The sequence below is a fragment of the Melanerpes formicivorus genome, unplaced genomic scaffold, assembly GCF_026170545.1.
Source record: "Melanerpes formicivorus ecotype bairdi unplaced genomic scaffold, bMelFor1.0.p_v2 SCAF_19, whole genome shotgun sequence".
NCBI lineage: Eukaryota > Metazoa > Chordata > Aves > Piciformes > Picidae > Melanerpes > Melanerpes formicivorus.
Window position 1 is genome coordinate 9,275,377 of NW_027142371.1, and position 20,672 is coordinate 9,296,048.

Genomic DNA, 20,672 nt, shown 5'->3' on the forward strand with positions numbered 1-20,672 from the left:
GGGGCCTCTTTCCAGAGAATACGGTAAACTGTCCGCATCACGTGTGGCCGCCGGCCGCGGCGCGGGGGACCGGCCGAGGGGAGGGGCGGGACGGGACACCGCTCTCCGCAGCCCCGGCGGAGCGGGGACACTTTAAGAGGCCGCCGGGCGCCGCTGCCTTGCCCTGCCCGGCCCGGCGGAGAGCATGCCCGCGGCACAGTAAGAGCCGGCAGCTCCGGTACCATGGGGCTGTGCTACAGCCTGCGCTCCCGTCTGGCCGCCGCGCACCCCTCCGCGCCCTACGGTAGCCGCGGCGGCGAGGCGGACATCCCCGCCTGCGCGGCGGTAGGGGAACACGGGGACCCGCAGGTGCGGCACCGGCTGCGGCAGGACCTGGTGGCCAAGGAGCGGGCGGACAAGAAGCGGAGCAAGAGCATCGACAAGACGCTGAAGGCGGAGAAGCGGGAGTACAAGCAGACGCACCGGCTGCTGCTGCTGGGTGAGCCAGGGTGGGCGCGGCGCGGCCCGGCAGGTGCGGAGCGGCCCGGAAACCGCGGTCGGTGTCGGTGCCGTTGCCCGGCGGTCCCGTGCTGGCGGAGTGGGCGGCGGGGGCGGGGCGCTCACGTGCGCGGCCGTGCCTCGGGCGGGAGGTGACCGGCCCCGGGGTGGGGATCGTGGCTCCGCTCCCGCTTCTGCAAGGGATCGAGGTTCGGAAGGGGGTGCGGCTGTGGCGGTGCTTGCAGCCAGCCCGGGGGATGCGACAGCTCTTCTCGCGCACCCCCTGTAGAGGTACCTGCTCGGTCCCCACAGAGGTGCTGTGTCCGCCTTCCTCCCCAGGCTGATTGTTGACATAAAGTTACTCACGGGAGTGAGAGGGAGAGCTTATAGCGCGAATTTTCTGTTTGGCGGAAGGCTGGGTTTTCCTGTGTACCTTAATTTTTTGCGGTTGCCTTCTACGCCTCCCAGAATACACCCTGAGGAAGTTCCCGCCTCTGAGGTTCGTTTAATTCGCCGCTGCCTTGCACCAGCACCTGCTGACTGCGTGGAGCAGCTTCTCTCTGCCTCTGGGCTCTGCAGGGCTCCCAGGCAGAGGATACTGTGGCGCTGGGCTCCCTTCCCTAGGAGAGGTCTTTGGAAGGGCACCTTCTCTTTGTCTACTTGTGTTGTATGATGTGTAAGCTTTACGGTGTGTCACCCCAATGCAAACGGGCACAGGAAGTAATTTATTGGCTCTCAGGTAAGTCACAGGAGTTTGAAAATGTTTCTACTCCCTGTTTCCCCAGCACACTGCAGGTGAAGCACAAATCGTCCTGCACAAGTGGATTGCTAAACTCCTAACATCTCGCAATAACAGAGTATTTTCAAACGTCCACAAGTAAATTCAGAGGCTCCTATTCCCTGAGGTGTGCATGGTACCCCGTGTGATAAATCGCCAGATTTGGTCCTGATCTTTTCTTTGTGTTTGTAGGCTGTAATTGAGGAGCTGAACTTTAAGGAGCTTTAGAAAACAGTATTTGACATAGTTTTCTGAGTCTTAGTGGTAAATTATTTTATTCTAGAAGTACAGCTTCTTTTGATGTGGTTGTAGCTGTAGTGATGTAAGTCTTGTCATGAAGGTGTACTTTATTCTTATGAGGTGGGGGCTGAGCAACTCTTGTGCAAAGACTGCAGCCTGTATGTTGTGCCTGTACTGGTAAGGAATCACACCTCTAACCAGCGTGACTTTCTTTTGAGCACAGGCTACACTTGTAGGTATTTTACAGTTTGGGGTTGGGGTTTCTTGTAAAATGTATTTTGAGTTCGTTCTGTAGCAAAGAAGTGCTTGAAGAAAGAGCTATAAAATACTTTTTTTTTTCTTCATAGATTAAATAATTAGGGGGGGGGGGGGGGGAAAACCAAACCCAACCCAGTAGGGTTAATTTTGCTATCAGTCTGCAAAATTTAAGTCATACAGGCTATCTGGTAGACTGGTGTATTTGCAGTAGGCAATATTTCAGTTGCCTGTTTTTCAGTATTGCTTCTGACATGTTGCACCACAGAACTGGGATTTTTTTGCAGAAATGACATTAAACATTGAGTGGGTTAAACAGCATATCCTAGCAGTTTAAAATCATCTATGGAGACGCCAACAGAGAGCTCATTCTTGTCAAAGTACTAATTTATAAATCTGATGGATATGAGTCAGTGTTATGCTGGCAGTGGTTTATTATATTTCAGCCTGGATTTGAATAGCAGGAAGTCACTTTTTGGCCTTCATATAAAACTTGGGATGCCTAAGAGACCTATTTCCCTGCTCCTCACACAAGGACCGCCAGTTTTCCAGTTAGCTTTCTTCCCTTGCTGCTTCTCCCCTGCATCCTGCTCTCACTCTGAGTTTTGTTTCTAAGCTGGAGTAAGAAGTTTGGTTACACTTTATGTACGTGTGCAGGTATTGCCATAACTCAGTGTCTGTGATGAAACCTCTTGATGGTTACAGATGGCATGTGCAAACAACGTAGGATAGTAACACTGAATGAAGGGGGCAGGAGCATCTAGTTGGGATTTAAAGCTGCACCTGAATCTTCTTCAGTCTTTTATTTCCCCTACCTTAACTACATTCCTTGCAAGAAGTGCAGAGCCAGGGATGTCAACTTGCTTGGGATTAAAGGCTCAGTGGCAAAAGCTGCAGTAGGTACTCATGGTTCCTTACTTGTGCTCATAGCGTTTTAGGCTGATGTGTTCCTGCTTGTGTGTATCACCAACATGGACAGCAAAAGGCACACTGGTGGCTGCTCTTTCTTTGAGAGTAATAGAATTTAAATCACAACTGCACTGATGCTTCAGGTCTGGTCTGTCCCCAAGTCTAGATGATGTTTAGCATATGGCTGCAATAGTTCATATGCTTTCAAGGGCTCCGAAGCTGCGCTGCAAATCTGGAGTGTTTCCTCCTAGCATGTGCTTGGCGTAAGGAGCACAGAAAGTGCAGAGGGGCACCAATGCATGTACCCACCTGTGTTCTGATGTTGTAGTGTCTATATAATGTATCTCACAGCTGTGAACTCTGATCTGTTAAGAGTATTACTCAGGTTAGTTCTCTTTAGCACAACTAATACTTTTGTTCCTATGTTACAGTTCCCTTTCTGGAAAGAGAAGTTGCCCACTTTATGGGAGTGCTCAGGGATGTGCAGTGCATGGGTGTAGATACTCAGATAATTGTACATCCTGTTACTTGATTTTAGGTCTCTTTCATATTTTTTTCAGTCCTTTTTCATCACCACAGATGTATAAAGTGAATTTCCAATTCCTGAAGCTTCTCTTAGTTTCAGTAGAGCAAAAAATCTGCTCTATTTTTGAAGCACTGATCTGACTTTGTACTTGCAGGAGAGAAGCTTTTTCCTTTGGTTTTGTGCTAGGAAAATGCACAATCAGGTGTAGTCTCATAGGGTTTTGTTTAAAGTACTGCACAAGTCACAACTCTGAGATTACAATCATTGTTATGTTGGCAATGTAACATGAGTTCAGGGTTGCTACTGGGTTTTGGAGGGTGATGATTTTAATGTGTCTTTTTTCTTTTCAGTGCATGGTGATTGTTTTCTGTTTGAGAACTATCCTGGCTCTAAAACTGAAAGTGTATGCTTATGGGGAAAAGGATTTTGAACTTTGCCAGAAAACAATTCCATTCTGTGTGTGCTTTCTAACTGGTGACTGTAGTGTGAGTTGTCTCCTATTTTTTTTTTTAAAGACTTTAAGAAAAAGCACAATTTAAGTTGAATTATAATCTTACAACAAATATATGGAAACAATAGTTTTCTTGTCTGCGGGGTTTTAGTGTTAAGTTAGTATTTTCCAACAAAGCCCCATGCTGTCCAAAACTGTTGCTCAGCTCTCCTGGTGTGTGTGTTAACTTTACCAGGACTTTCCTCTTCTGTGATCTGGTTTGTGGACTTGGGCTGGTCTCCTCTCTGTGCTTTGCAAATCTGTACTTAGTTTTTTTGCTCTCTCAGGCTGAACACTTACCTGTATAAAAAGTACTTGTAGCTCATTCCTATATTGACAAGGAAATGTGGATATCAGTATATCAAGATAGATATATGCACTCATCATCTTTGATGTTTTTATTACACTCTAATGTATTAAATAATAGCCATTCTGAAGCTTACCTACAGCAGTGCTTAAGTAAAAAAGTTTCTAACAGAAATATTTATATTGGTACAAATATGAATACAGGGCATGCAAATTTGAAGTGTTTATAGGGGGAATATATTATACAGGAAGAAAAACATACTTTAAAAAGCTAGGAAATATCACCGTGAAGACTAACCACAGTCACCCTCTCTGTGCGTGCTGCATGGTGAGCCCCTCCATACCATACCATATAATTAAAGACTGTCTTGTATGGTTTACATTGTATTTTTTTTCCACAGGGCTGGTACTTCATTCAGGGCACAAGATGAATGTTGTGCAGTGAATGAGCAGCTATTCAATATTCTTATCCTCCTCATACAATGTGTCACCCTGTGCCCTATTTACGACACACCATCCATACCCTGTACTGAATAAAGAACTGTTGAACTCCTCATGGGCTTTTCTGTAGTGCTGATTACTGCAGGGACTGAATGCTTCATAAATGTCAGTGCATGGCACTGCTGTGAAATGAGGTGGTATCGTTCTCCTTCTTTTGTGGATGCTGGAGAGGGAAATGCCACCAAAGACTAAAGCTAGAATTGTCTGAAGCTACCACTGATCTTAGATGCTTGGTCTTTGTCTAATTCTCATTTTTTTTCTTCCTGGTACTCAACCTTTTTTGTAACACCTCGTGTGTAGAGCATGGAATGCATGGTTGTGAACATTTAGCACTTAGAGCATCTAGAGCTCGTGCTGCAGAAGTGCAACTCAGGGAGCAGGAAACACAGATGGATGTCTGCTATGGAAGTGTGCTGCACAGCAGAACAAAGCTGGTCTGGTTCTTCAGGGCAGCATTTAATGGCAAATCCCAGAAGATATCCTTTCTCTTGATGTGATTTCCTATCTTACTTGTTTACAGAGGGTGGTTATCCTGCTGCTGCTTCTCTTGAGGATCAGGCGGGTGGCGAGGTGAAGACACCCTGTTGTAAAGACAGACATGTGGTTAAGCACTTGATGAAATACCATCTCACAGGAGCCTGTCCCTGTTAACAATAGTTTGATTCACTTACAACCAATTTGTTTTTTGTGTCCCATGCATTATGGTCTGGAAGAGGAGGCATACACCCTGTAGAAAAGCTTATGCCCTTATTAGGAGATCATGTAAATGACATATGGAACAGAATATACTAAAAATGTAGTGGGAACCTTTCTCCTGACACTTCCAAATTCTTGAGAAGAAGATTTTTGACACTAAATACCTTATACCAAGCTGGTATTGAATTTTGCCTTTTAGAAAAGCAGGAATAGGAAACAACAAAAAAAAGCCCTGGGCTCAATCCTAGGGGCTGCTTGCAACCCAAGTGCCTCATAAGGGGCTGCTCTGCTGAACAACCTGGCCCCCTGCACACCATGGCAGCATCTCACAGGGCAGTGGTACCCAGTTGTTCTCCAAAGGGACTGTCATTAGTGGTGAAGGAATTGCAATATTTTCCAACAGAGTTCCCAGTAGGTACCAGCCACTGTGAGTACACTTGAACATGAGCGTCTCTGTGGCTTCCATCTGCCCAGTGCTATCCAGTGCAGACATGACGATCCTGCTGTGGGCACCAGGAGGTAGTATGATAATTACAGGTCTTCCTTTACAATGAAGAGCCTCTGCCACTTAAGTCCTACATAGTTCCTACTGCTGTATACAAAATGTGCTCTATAGCATAGTATGCTGCCTCTTCAGTTGGTAAATAGAAATTGTCTGGGCCTGGAGCATGCTCACCCTGAACAAAAATGCCTGGAAAGTTTTGCAGACTTTAACAAGGCTTTGCCCAATGTCCAAGCAGTACTGGCTCCAGCTCTTCAGCACTGGCACCTCTATTCTTTAGATCACTTTGTAAGATAGTGTCTGTTCTGCTCCCATTTTAAAATTTCACAGAAAGGCAAGCTACTCATCATGCCCTGTTTCTGTTTGGTTTTTATTTTGGGGGGGGGGGGGTTGTGTGATTTTTGTTGTGGTTGGTTGTTTTTCCGTGTTTTGGTTATCCTCAGACATGTGGTGTGGAGAGCTTCAGCAAGCGTATTTGAAATTTGCCAAAGCTTAAACTGCTTCAAATGGTCTGGCAAAGGAAGGTGTCAGGAAACCTATAGCAGTACTGCTATAAAAGGGCTACTTATGATGAAGGGCTGCTACTGGATGGCATACTGCATTGGTGCTAGGACAATGCTCTCTGTATAGAGATCCAAACTGCAAAATTATTGCTTTCACAGTTACAGCTCATGCTGAAGGGATGCTCTGTGCATATTTAGGCATGGATTTTTGTGGGAAGGGGGTGAAGAATTTGGGGAATCCCCTGATCCCTTGAACCAGCCATGGCTGTGTGGTCACACAGCAGTATGGATGTACATCACCTCTGCTCTTCCTCAGCATGCATATCACAGTATAACTAAGGTTGGAAGAGACCTCGAGGATCATTGAGTCCAACCTAATGCTGTGTGTTAGTGGTAATCTGTATTAGTACTCATTAAATGCCTGGTGGGATAAAGATAATTATCCCTCACTCTAAAGAGGCTGCATTCATGTGTAACTATGGACCTAAGATCATTGTTATCAGAGGCTTTTTGTTTGTTTGTTTGTTTTCAATACAAAACTCCACCCCAGTGGTGCTCTTTTTGCTTGTTGCTTTTTAACTGTTTATTCCACCTCTCTTAGTCTGAAGGAAGGTAGCAGCTTTGCCTTCCATGTGTAGAAAGCATGGCTGTGGCACCATATTTCTTGCCTGGAAGAAGTGAGCCTTGCATACCACACAAGTTGACTGGAGTCAGAAGTTGGTTATTGGGGCAGCTGAGACCTAAGATTTTCTTTGGGAAGGGGACAAGATCAGTCAAGTGGGTTTGCAGGTGTGAATAGGCAGCTTCACTTGAAAAGGAAATGTAAACTTGCAAAAATCTGTATTTGCCTTTTTTGGGGGGTTACAAAGAGGTTACCTGCTGAGCATGACATCAATTAAATGGTGACGCTTAGGTCTCACCTATGCTGTTACACTTTTTAACTAGTGGCTGCCATGGTAGGCTCAAACTACTGGTTTAAGTGCAATAGAACTGGCAGAAGCTTTTCATCTGATTCCTTGGTCAGCACCATCTGTTTTCAGAGCAGACAAAGTATCTTGATTGCTTCTGTGCAGCTGTTTTCTCTGTTCTGTATTGGGACATCTCAAATTCATCTGTCTCCCATGCAAAGGTTTCTCTAGACCTGGCAGTGTCATGATTGGGAATAGCTGACAGAAAGGACCATCAGTGAAGAAACAAGAGAGAGGAGGACTGAATCTTATCTGGTGCTTCCTAGAAGAAAAGAAAATAAAGAAACAGGGAAACAGAGAGAAGACACAAGCACCTTAGTATTACTTATAGTTTAAACTTTACTACTGTAATACAGTACAAGCAAACTCCTGTCCGATTCACAAGGCACTTGTGGTGTTTTTGGAGCTGCCTATGGAAAAGTTGTTCAAATTCTCTCTGGTTTCTCAGTGTTTATCTCTAGTATATGTGTTGAAGCTGTGTTTGTTTTATTGCTTGCATTAAAGAGGCATTTGGGGCAGCTCAGAAAGGATTGGCTGGTGCCTGAAGGTAGAATATCTGGCCTAGAGAATTTTCATTTTCTTCCCTTGGGTTTGGTGAAACCCCTGCACTCTGGGTTAGGGAAGTAGCTTCCAGCTCTGGCCATGCTGGTTTTCATACCTCATGCCTACTCACTTGGTTTTTTTCCCCTAATAGTAGAATCTCATAATTGCCTGTTATGGCTTTCTTGGAAAGGAGGTATGAGAAGTTTCTCAGTTTGCAGAATGCCATCCCACCTTAACTCCAAATAAACAGGTGTATTTTCATGTGAGACACTTTCATTTTAAAGCACTATTTCATGCATTAGGCTCTGAGCATTCTGAGCTGCATCCTGCTGTCCTGGGCTGTTCTGCACAGTGCTGCGATCCCACCCCTGCATCCCTGGCAGTTAACTACATAGTTACTGTTGTTCTATGCATCTTTTCACTGTCAAGGCAAAAATAAAGTACCCCAGGGATTAGGCTGTCATCTTCATCTCTGTTGTGACTGAATGGGCTCCACCTTCATCTTTGCATAATGAAAGGAGTCTTGAGCCAGTGTGACAACCAGGCTCATGCTTGTTGGTTGGTTTAGTGAGGAGTAGATACAGGTTTCATTACAGTATGTGAGTGAGTGCCCTGAGGCCTACGCTGTATCTGCTCACTTGGGCACCATCGGAGAGCACAGCTGCCATCTCTGAGGAAGACATGCTTAGTGTTAGCTTCTCACTGAAGAGAAGTTTCAGGCACCAAAACTGCTTATGGCAGTTTGACTGGGACACTGACAACTGTGTGCTCTTCTTGCTGGCTTCCTCTGAGTTGCTGAGCTCCACTGGCTTCTTGGCAGAAATGGCAAACAGGTTGGACTGCCTGGAGCTCAGAAAAAGCCTGTACTGGAAACCAGTAGCTGTCTTGCTTGTCCTTCCCCAAGCTATTACAGGTAGTGCCTGCCCAATGGTAGTCCCCAGGGAGTGGCTCTGGACCCCTGGGCTGAGCCTGAACAGTAATTCTGACAGTGAGATGCTGCTGTGGAAATGAGGGGGGGAAAAAAAACACTTTATAGGGTTTGTGCTTCTCTTGGTGACACCCTCATCTCACATTATACCACAGCCTCTTCCTCTTCCATTCCCCACCCTCTACTGAACACATTTTTTAGTTTGTGGGCTGTATTTGTTTGGTTTTTAATTTTTCCTGGTTTTTTTCTCATGTTGAATTCTCAAGATTGTTGGTTAGCCAGGAGGTTTTCTGGAGCATGGGGGGATTTGTGGGTCTGAGACTTTACAAGAGGAGGAAACAGAAACACTGAGAAGCAGGACATGTTATTGTGAGCAGAAAATCTGCCTTCAGATTTTGATTTGTTTGTTAATTTGTTTGTTTTATAAATATGAGCAAAAAAAGTCTGCTTCGAAGAAACATTCTGCGTAAAGCACTCTTGATGCTTTCCTTGCCTTCCCTCCACACAGGAAATTCACAATTTGTTAGACCCAATTTTTCTCCATTAATTAAAAACATGTAACACACACTTTTTAGACTATAAGAACTGAAAATATATTTTATTCTATAAGCCTGATTCCTTAACACTGTTTGTGCTCTCATTTCAGCTTTTGTGAAGTTTAGTCTCTTATCTGTAGCATTTGCTGGGTTTAGGTGGAGAGTGATGCAGGTATTGATTTGCAAATCATAGAATTGGTTTGGTTGGAAAAGACAGTGAGGGCAGTGTCAGCTGTCCCTTCTGGAGTGGGAACACTGAGTCCCCTGTGTGCTGCTGTCCCATCAGCAAAGGGACAGCACTCCATCCTTGGACAAAGTAATGGTGACCCATCATGAAATCCTGCATAATCCACTTTGGTACAGAGCCAGCCAATTTAGCCTGAGGATCACTATGGAGCCTAAACTGAAGGTTTACTGTGTAAAGAACTTTAAGAAAATATTACTTAAATTTTTCTGCTATCAAACAATTCTGTATTAGTTTGAGAATCTGTTGCTCCTAGTAGAGCTCTAAGCTAAAACTAAATACTGCAGAGATATTTACCATTCAGGCTTATTTTGGGAGGGGGATGAGGAAAGACCTGATAGGTTATGTACTTGACCACATGTAGTTAAAAATATTATTTGGAATATAAACTTCCTTGTCTGAAGACCAGCTTTATGCACAAAGTCAAAAAGCACAAGAAGCAGTTCTCCTCCTGGCCTCCATAAGTATACCTTATTGCTGCTGAATCCTGGAAATTATGCAGGGCATGCTTTTTAAATGTTGATTTTGACTTCTTGCCTGTGACCAAGTGTAAAGTCTTTCCAAGGAAATACTTAGAAGACTTGCAATGAAACCCAAAAGCTGCTGCCAAACCTTAGTTTTTAGAAAGGGAGTAGGGGGCAATCCAGCCTGTTAAAAACTTCCAGTTGTTTGTAATTAAATCCACTTCTTCTGTGCACAACAAACATGTACTTAGAAAAAGATCATTTTACATAATACTTATGTGGTTTACTGCTGCTCTTCAGCTGCTAAAAATCAAGCAGTAGGTCTGCTATTTTAGTCTGGAAAGGTTACTGGAAGCTGGGAAGCCAGGACTGATGCAGCTGTGCCACCACAGTGGCACATATCCAGTGGTGACACACAAATCGAGCCAGGGAATCCTTTTCTCATCATGAACCATCTTTCCCACCTCCAACTAGATGAAGTTCGTTTTGGATTGACAGGGATGGGAATGAGGAGGAGATAAAAATACCCTGTCTGCACATCCCTCCTTGCCAGCAGCACCACCACTCATAGCTTTGGTGGAAGCTATGGGATTGCAGGAGCTTCTCATGCTGCTTGCTTCTTTGAGTGCTGGCAGGAGACAGAGCCACTAAACCCTCACAACTCTCCCCACCCTGAGGTTGGTCTGCCACAGTTCATTCAGCATTGTTTCAAGTCCACTGCCATCATTTGTCTGGGGGGTGGGGAGGTGTGGTGGAAACAGCAGCAGCTCTTGTTGACAGCTGCTTCTCCTGCTAGCTGACATTCAGGAATGCCCCTGGGGTTGAAGGAACTGGTAGGTCTATCAAAAAGTCCAGCACAGGTAACACCTTGCTAGGGAACAAAGAGGCCAAAGCTTGAAGGAGGTTTTCAACCCTCTTGTGCAGGGAAGTGATGCCACTGAGTTGGGTAATGTAATGAATTCCTTACACCTCTGCTTATGTCCTGGAGAAGGGAGTCAGTTCAAGCTCCAGAGCAGTCTGTCTTGTCTGCAGTCATCTCTTGTTTTGTTGTTATTGTTCTTTAATGCCAAAGATCAAATTCTGTTTGAGTATACACATGTTTGTTATGGCCACAAAAGTGCCATTGCAGTTTTCAGTGTAGGAGCCTTGATTTTTGTCAAGCAAAGTACTCTAAAGATCTCTGACAGTCAGTTAATGAAGTTACTTATAAACTCCTTTGTTCTTTTATGTACAGATGTTTGGACATGTAGTCCTAACTAGGAGCTCAAACAAAAGCAGAAGGCTGCTCCCACCAGTGATGGACAAAATCTTTCAGAGCCCTGCCCAATGTGTGTGACTTTCCTGCCTTTGACCTCTTGCAGGTGGCAGCACTAGATAGGTAGGAGACAGCCTGAGCATGAGTTTACCCAGAAGGTAAATTTTGTATTTACCCTTGGCCAGGAAAGGAATGTTTTTTGGGATGACATGAAGAAATTGCAATTTTTCACTAGGCAGGTTGCAGGAGCCTTTGGGTACTGTGAAAGAATAGACACAAAGCATGGAAAGAGCAGAGCAGCAGCTGAGATGTATTATCTAATAAGGGACACAAGAAAAAAATGACGAAGCCTTGCAGAGCAGATTTGTTAGTATTTGAGATGAAAATCCCTGTTGGTTGCTGAGATTATCCCCCAGCATATGGCAGAGAATGTAACAGAGATGTAGAATTAGCTGCTAATGATCTGGACACCTCTTGAAAACAGATGTTTGTAGTCCTGTACAACTGCACGCGGTTTGATTCAGTGGAAATCTGGATTACTCCACAAGAGGTTTGGCATGGTATTCCCACTGCTCTCACCCAGCATAGATCACCTCTTTCTTAGGAGTAACACTGGAGTAACTTTATGTAAAACTGGAATTGGGAATTCCAGTTTGTGTTGTCTATTCCATCTTCTTGTCCCACTTGGTTTGCCTGCTGCTTACTTTCCACAGCTGCAGGATGTTGAATCTGCTGGCAGAAAAGTAGGTTAGTGTTGCTGAACCCCTGCCACTGACAGGGTGTTTTCTAAACATTTTGTTTTAACAAATGTCCTATCAGAAACTCTTTTTCTTTACCTGCTTCCCTCTGGACTCTCAGTCCATTTTACAGCTGCTTCATTCAGAGCATGCTCCCTTCCGTCCTGCTGTCATCGATACAAAACTGGCACCATAATGAACTTCTTGTCCCCTCTACGTTTGCTGTTGTCTTTTCCATTGTTGTCTTCTCTCAGAACTGACTCAGCTAAAGGGAGTAAGTGCCTAATTTCCTTTCTGATGCCTTAAACTATACATCAGGCCCTTTGCATCTCACTCAGCTATTTCCTAATCATGGAGACTGCTGAATTCATTGGTACCTCTCTTGCTTCCATGAAGCTTTCTTGGTAACTGTGTTTTTCTACTACATGTGCCCAGGGCTGGCCAAGATTCGACACTGATATGTTGGCAAATGCCCAATACAACCCCCCTTTTGTTACATAGAATCAAAGAATTTTTTTGATTGGAAGAGACCTTTAAAGATTGGGTACCACCATTAATCCAACACTGCCAGGTTTCCCATCAGGTAGTTTTGGTATGTCCTTACTCTGAGCTGTTGTTCACAAATACGTGACTCATCCTGCCCATGTTTTAAGCACTGAAGTTTGACTCATGGGTGCGGTTTCTCCTAGGTTGTAGAGAGCAGCTCTGTGGAGAATGACCTGGGAGTCCTGGTTGATAACAAGTTATCCATGGGACAGCAATGTGCCCCTGTGGTCAAGAGGGCAAATGGTATCCTGGGGCGCATTAAGAGGAGTGTGTCCAGCAAGATCAAAGGAGGTTCTCTTCCCCTTCTACTCTGCCCTAGCGAGACCTCACCTGGAATATTGCATCCAGTTTTGGGCTCCCCAGTTCAAGAGGGACGGGGGTATACTTGAGAGAGTCTGATGGAGGGCTATAAAGATGATTAAGGGACTGGAGCATATGCCCTGTGAGGAGAGGCTGAGAGTCCTGGGGCTTTTTAATCTGGGGAAGACTGAGAGGGGATTTAATAAATGTTTATAAATATCTGAGGGCTGGGTGTCAAGAAGGAGGGCACAGGCTCTGCTCACTTGCATCTTGTGATATGAAAAGGGGCAATGGATATGAACAACAGCACAGTAGATTCCACCTCAACATGAGGAGGAACTTCTTCACTGAGGGTTACAGAGCTCTGGAACAGGCTCCCCAGAGAGGTGGTGGAGTCTCCTTCTCTGAAGACTTTCATGACCCATCTGGACACATTCCTGTGCAACCTGTGCTAGATCCTATGGTCCTGCTCTGGCAGGGGGGCTGGAATCTATGATCTCTGGAGGTTCCTTCCAACCCTTAACATCCTGTGATCTTCTGATTATCTCACTATGCTTATGTTTCTTTATGTTCAAAGTAATGTGTCCTAAGGTCTCTTAATTTACTTACCTCAATTTGCGTTATTGGAAGATATCCTATTAGAGTTGGAAGCTTTTATTGTTCACAGAGGAAAAAAGTTCATTAGCTGTCACTTCAGGTCATCTTTTTTCCACCCATTACTTCATGTTAAACTTCCTTTTGGACTTAATCTTTTAGAGCAACAGCAAGACCTTAACCTCAACCTTTCTTTGTAAGTTAAATTCTTTTGACCTGTCGTCATCTTCGTTACAAAGCTTCACACACTGCAGTACAATAATATTTTTCTTGTGGTGCAATGAAGAGCATTGCAGAGGCTGTTCCAAATGGGGGTCATTTTTTCTCTAAATTAGCAACTGTCTTAGTAGATGTTTTCTGTGGCTTCCAAACTATGTGGTATTGCTTGAACAAAAACGTAATTCCACTGAGAGATTTCAAGCTCAACTTCGGCTGGGCTTCCAGAAACAGGGATTTTTCTCACATTTACTTTCAGAGTCAAAGCAAGCAAGCTAGAGCACTGTGTGTGTTTTGAGGCTGCATCTTAAGAATCAGATTGAAAATATGAATGTTCTCAGGCTTATGTGTTAATGTAAGGGTTCAACTCCAGCAAATGCGTCTGGAAACAGGTGACATATTTATTTGTGTCAAAAGCGGAAGGCCCAGCTCTTTGCCGCTTGTAAACTTATGGTTAACTTCCTATAATTTTTAAAATAATCATGTGGGAATGCAGTTTTAATTTGGACAACTCGCTTCCAAGTCCAATAGAGTCATTTATTCACTTGAAACTTCCTTGAAGGAACTTTTAGGCATGCTGTGGGCTAACTCCTCAGTGGTGGCTGCTTCAGCAAGACATGAATGGACAGTCGCTCAGGAGCATTTGTTTGAGTTCTCCTTTGTCAGCAACATTCCACCACAAATGTGGAAAATGCAGTAAATAATCAAAAATCCACTAGGATATGCTGCAAGCTTTAGTAGCACAGGTATCTTCTTACAGATTTAAACTCATAAGGACAAAACATAAATCAAGAAGCCTCAAAAACCTCAGCGTTTCTGAGAAGGAGTGGAGAAGTGATCAAGAGACTGGATTTCAACCCTCTGCAATAGCAGGGAAGTTGTGACCTGAAATATGAGAGAGGGCCAAATGGAACAGCAGAGAACCAGAAACTCTGGGGGGTTGGTGTGTTGTGGTTTTTTTAAACAAATAAACCCTGAACACTTTTGATAAACACAAGTTGTGTAGCTCCATATATTCCTGACCTGAAGTTTTTCCACAGTTTTCCACATATTAAGCTCGATCGTTGTCTTTCACTGGGGAATTGGGAGTTCATCTATGTGACCCTGGAAAATGTTGGACAATACCTGTCCAGGTTTGTTCAGAATGGAAAGCACTCAGTAACCCTAAATGGCTTGTGGTTATTTTCACCATGCTTAACACCAGGGAAAGCTGTCCCTTAAAGAGCCTGGAAAGGATGAGAACCCCACACACAGAGTAAGGATTCAGTTCTCAGTACAGATGGTTTTGCCTGAGTGGTAAGAATAGTGTCAGCCTGGCATGCCAGGAGCCCACAAGTGTTGATGACTGCAGGAAAAGTGGGAATTGATCTTGTGCCACTGGTAGTCAGCTCAGTGCCTAGATGTAGCTGCTTTGTGGTTTGTTGTGTGGGTTGTTTTGGTATTTTTTTAATCCCCAGGCTTCAAACAATCTTTATTAATAAAAATAAATAAGCTTTATTATTTAGACCAAATTCCATCAAATGATGGATTTTTTTTTTGTTATATCAAATTTTTATTTGCTAATCCACATGATGGTAACTTTATTTTGACTACTGGCAAGCTCTTCTTTAGTTTTCAGAATATCAGTTTCAAACAGTTGGATTTCATTTTATTTATTTTTTTTTCAGAGAAATTCCAAGAGTTCTGAATGGACATTCACCTAAAATCATTGGCATGGTCAAGAGCTAACTATTAAACCTGTGTTGCAAGATTTCTGAGGGTACAGGATCTATCTCCTGATTTTGAGGTGGAGATTTTGCAGTTTGGTCTGATAGTCTTCTTGTAGTTCTGTGTCTATCCTGGCACATCTGTTCTGAGCCATCAGTATACTCAGGTGTTCCCCGTGTTAGGCAGGACTTTTTTAATGCCCAAACCGGAAGAGCTGTTCCAATTCTCAAAAATTTCACCAAGTGAAAGGCCCTGAACCACCTCCAAGCCTTGGTAACCAGGATCACAACAGCAGTGCTTTTGAGGATGAACAGCTATCATCCGGTTGGTGATTTACATGCTGTGTTTCGGTGAACAGCCTGGTACAGGGTAGTGTGTTCCAGCTCGAGGGTGATGACAGAAAACACACTGGGCAAGACCTGATTCTGAGCAAGAATAGCTCTTTGTGCTTGTGCACTGAGAGTTGAGCACGTTTTCTGTTGGAGCACAAAAATGTCTCATCCTTTTACGCTGGACTCCTCAGATGCTCTTGGAGCTATTGTGTTTCAGGAGAGAAAGTGAGATTTTTGTGTAGCCAGAGTGCTAAGGCTGTGCCTGTGGGGTGGGAGGGAATCCTGCCAACTCTCCATGGGAATAGAGCTGGGAGTGCATCCATTTCTTCCATCTTTGGGGGTAGTTAGGTTCGGTTGAGCTCTCCTGCAAAGATGTTGCAAGAAGAGTGCGTGTCTTGGTTATTAGGAATATGTCCATGTTGCATTATTGGATGGGGTTTCTCTCTTCGTTTTAGTTTTATCCTCTATCTGCAACCCACTGTGCATAAAGAAGATCCTGCTTCTGTCACTTGGGGAAACAGCACTTTTCCAGTACTTCCCAAAATTCCCTCCAGGAAGAGATTATGTTACATCTGACCCAGATGCTTATGGAAAGCAGAATGTCTCTGCACAGTGAGTTCATGGAGAGACCCTCACACGCGGGAGCTGATCACGGCAGTGAGGACAGTAGGGAGAGGCCTTTCCTTGGGTTAATTCCAGTTAACAGCCTAGTACTTGGGTTTTAGTTAGTATGGGAAAGCAAAATGCTGGCTGGCCCTCTTTACAAGCTGGACCTTTCCATTTCTCAAGTGGGAGTGCTGTTCTTGGACCTCTAAAACCTCCAATAAATTTTCTCCTTCTGTTTTTTGATTAAGGGTTTGTTTGTTGACACTTCAGTGGGTTGTAGCTCTAATGACAGCAGCCCTTGTGTCAACCAAGGCAGAGCTTCTTGCTGTTGATAGTTCCTGGCTTTGTCTCAGCTTCCTAGATGTGGTCTGATAGAAGTTTTAATGACCTTGTAAGTTATGAGTTGGAATAATTCTCAGTGCAAAAGTTAATGCAATGTTGGGGGTTTTATTTCTCCTAAGGTCCCCTGTGCATATCTCTGGACCAGGCAGATGAACAGCAGTAGTGCTATGCAGATCTCTTCATCAAGTATTTCTTCTAATAGTTTGCCTGCAAAAAGCAGAAGTGTGGGATGAAACAGAAAGCTCCAACTTGCTCAATACACACTTAAGAAGTTAGTTCTGTAAATATTTTAAGATAACTTTTCAATGGAAAATAACTGAAATGACCACAGTAGTTTTTCCAATGAACTAATGTGGCATAAAGTATACACTTACATTTCTTTTTATAGCTCTGAGGGTCTCATCTTAAAGGGGTTCTAATGGGTGCCAAATGTTCTCAGTATCTGTCAAGGTCAATTACAGATGAGATTTGTTATTTATTATTTTTTTTTCATGGAACAGGAAACATGAAGCATCTCATTGGAATTGTTCCTAGAAGGTTTGAACTTAGGGTTTTGTATGTCTTGGTAAAATGCTAAGTCTGAAGCTCAGCAAATTACTATGCTGGCTGTTAACAGCAGATTCCAGCTGTGCTGGTTCTGTAGGAAAAGATAGGAGATTGAAAGATTTCCAGTGCTGCCAAATGGTAGGTAACTGATCCCAGGGAGCTTGGCTGTTGGTCTACCCGCCCTCTCCAGTCGAGTTCAGCCTTCTCAAAGGCTTCAGCAAGCCAAAACTCAGGGGTAAAATGTGCTGCTCTGGTTTCCAGCTATGAACACAGAGATCAGTATCATGTCACAATTAGAACTGTTAAAATTGGACATGCACTGTTTGTTATTACTTATTTTTAAAGCTAAACTCTTAACTAATCACAGAACAGTACAAAAGAAAGGATTCATTTATTTGCAGATAAGGTACCAAGTTACTTTGTGCTCTATTCTTTCTTGTGTGGTAATTTTTCTTGACAGATATGGATTTTAGTGCATTTTTCATTGACTGCTTTCCCTTTATTAACTTTGTCCCCTCATTTTTACACTTGCAGGTGATTTTGGCCATATAAGCAGTAGTCCTTGCACTAGTGTATTTTTATAGGACTGATGCTGTAGTTGTCTCTAACCTTTGTCAAAACAGTCTGTATATTTTAGGATGTGTTGTGCAACACATTTGCTTTAAGATATTTCTGCTTTCTCTAAATTAAGGTCAAGCATTTTCTGAAACACAGCCAAGGACATTTTAAATATTAAATTCTTAAGGACAGACAACTGTTGAATAAAACAATGGGGAAATACAGTGCTGCAGGAATATAACAAATGTTGTGAAAGCTCTTTTCAGTCTTCACCGTTCCCTTTACTCTTTCTCCATTCAGCAATAGGTAGTATTTGGAAATTCAAATGTAAAATTGTCCATTTTCTTCCCCCCAATAGTTTTTGAGACAACCATACAATTTAATAAACTGCTACACTACAAAATACTGAGCATACCATTCAAAACCAAGAAAAATAACAAAGTACAGAAGTCCTGTGATAAAAAAATGATCTTATCAAATCCAACATTGCTTGACAGAACTTCTGAATAGAGTTTTCTCAGGCTGGCAAGTATTAGCTTAAGTCAAAAGTCTAGTTTTTCTTCAGTCTGTTTCACACTAGAGCAGGAAAAAAAGGGGGGGGATGAATTGCATTAATTCAGATAAAGCAGAAAAATGACCACAACCACTGTAGGTGTCCATGACCCCACACTGGAGGTAAATGTGGACTCGGGGTAGAATCTAAAGAAAACAGTCACTAATATGAGTGGACTTTGAATCTGGCATTGAGCATCCCAGACTGCTCCTCAGCATCCTGCAGGACCTGGCTCCAGCAGGAAGAAAGGTATGAAGGCTGCAGTGGAGCATACAGCAGGTAGAAAGTGGAAAAGGGATATGAGTTTATATGTGAGGGCCAAAAAGCCTTGCAGGGAGGCTGCTAATTAAAGACCAGAGAAAACAGAGCAAAACAGTGTCATCAGTCTGCCCATAAAGGTCAACAGCGACTCATGATCTCCCTTAAGAGAAAGCGGTGTTTGCATCTTCAACCCCAATCTCTTTTGTTTGTCATTCCTTGAACAGATATGTTTTCTCACACCTTCTCCTTTCACCCAGAGCAAATAAATTATACTGGGGAAAAAAAAAAATATTCATTCTGAATTAAACTGTTTTCTTGTCCTCCTGCCACTTTTATCAATTTGTGCAGATATTTGAAAGGATAACTAGGTGCCAACCTTGAATGTTAAATGTTAGTCCTGGCTTCTGCACATTGTTTACCAAAACAGTCGGGCCAGTGTGTAACAGCAACAGTGTAAGTAAATGTCAACATGGGTCACTGATGTTTTAACAGAAGACTTTAATTCATGATAACACTAAGTAGAGGTTCCTAGGGTGAGTTAATTTTATTGCAGCAGCGCCCTCAAGTGCTGTGACACTTAAAGGTCTGGTGGTGTCTCCCCGACAGGACACTGGGAGTTTATTGGCTGGGGCTTGATTCTTTAGCCTGGTCAAGTCCACTAAGAGCATACACGTTATTTTTGTGTAATTTCGAGTGCTCACATAAATCTGTGAGGTTATTTGATAATACTATGAGGGGAAGTGTGCTGCTTTTGCAGTTTCTCTTTTAATTGTTCTGTGGTAAGGAAGGTGTTGTCAGGACCAGTTTGGTTGGAAGTGATGGTAGAAGGAGTCCTGGGCAGAGGAGCTTTCAGGTCATTGATGAGCCAGGTCCTGCAGGATGCCAGTTTGTAGTTTGGGATGTTTGGTGCCAGTGGAGTCCAGCTTTATAAACTGCTCTTCAGCTCCCACAGCCCTTTCTTAAAGTTGTTGACATAATGGAACATATTTTTTTCTGGTGTCACTCATTACCTTAATGAAGAATTTGTCTGGATTTAGACATGGTGTTCATTTGGTACTGGGATAACCATATCTGTTAGGCTGTGGATCATTACACTATTTCTAGTGTTATTCACTGTATGGACATAACTATAGCAGTATAAAGCTGTGATGGTCTGCTAGAGATGTTACACCATCCTAAACATACCAGCAGCATAATGGTTGTGCAAGGAGCCTGTAGCCCCTGTACTTGCTGGACTGTGGTTTTCTCAGCAGAGTTCCAGCTGTCCCTGAGGTAGCTGCTGGAGGGATCCAGTTTGTAAGCCTGCTCTTCAACTCCTGAGCAGTAAAGCCACAGTCACTTCCAAAATTGCAGCATCTGTTTTAGCTGTCTGACAAAGCTGGCTCTGTGATTTCCTCCATTCTCTAGAATTCCCTTCTGGTAAGCTCTCCACTTCTTGTCTCCCAGCATGTATGATCAAAGCAGGTCAGGTCAAATGTGTTCAAAGGCAGAATCAATGAGTGATACTGGTGTGTCTGGAGAAGTGAATTTAGCCTGAGAATGATTCCATGGGAGAAATGTAATCATAGCACCTAGTAATTACCTGTGTCCACAAAATGAACGTTTGAGGCACTGCTGAGAACAGAAGGCGTCACTTACAGAACCCCCTGGTAAAAACAATGCCCTTTCCTCCTAATTCTTAAGGAGCATTTTTTATAGATACAATACTTCAAAGCCTCTGTTTTATATTCCTTGCATATACTATTCAAATGTGTATTTTATAGTGTCCTTTTGTGTGGGTTTCTTGGGATCCAGAGGGAATAGCAATTGCAATAGTGATAGCAATCTGTGGAATGAAGAATTGCAACATTTGGGCCATACCCACCCATATTTGAGTCTTGAATGAGCATTTCTAGAACAAAACAGAAAGGAAAAAAAAGAGGTCAGAGGAAAGAAAATTTAGAAATCATTCAGTTGTTTGACTCATGAGAAAAATAAAATAGTGAGACATCTTTAAAACAAACAAACATAAAGGTCAGTGGCCATCTGGAGATCCAGTAGCCCAGGATCACTTGTGCCACACACTTTGGCTGCAGAGGACACCCACTAACTTCACACCCTGTATTGCAGGGACAACTTTGTGTTTCCTTTGTACTTGCCCTGCCATCACACTCTGAAAAATAAAGGGGGGGGGGAGGGGGGGGAAGTGGGAAAAGTGCCACTTAACGTATACGTGGCAGACCTCCAAAAGGAACGTGACTAGGGAGTTTGGTT

General features: G+C 43.4%; 1 protein-coding gene across 1 annotated transcript in view; it reads left to right on the top strand.

Annotated features, from left to right (window-relative positions):
- The first annotated feature begins 207 nt into the window (after nt 1-207).
- Nucleotides 208-20,672, top strand: part of GNAS (GNAS complex locus) — a 149,373-nt gene continuing 128,908 nt past the window's right edge. Inside the window, exon 1 of the mRNA XM_068150017.1 lies at nt 208-478. Coding sequence (XP_068006118.1) covers nt 223-478 — 256 coding nt within the window. The 5' untranslated portion in view covers nt 208-222. The remainder of the gene's footprint in view (nt 479-20,672) is intronic.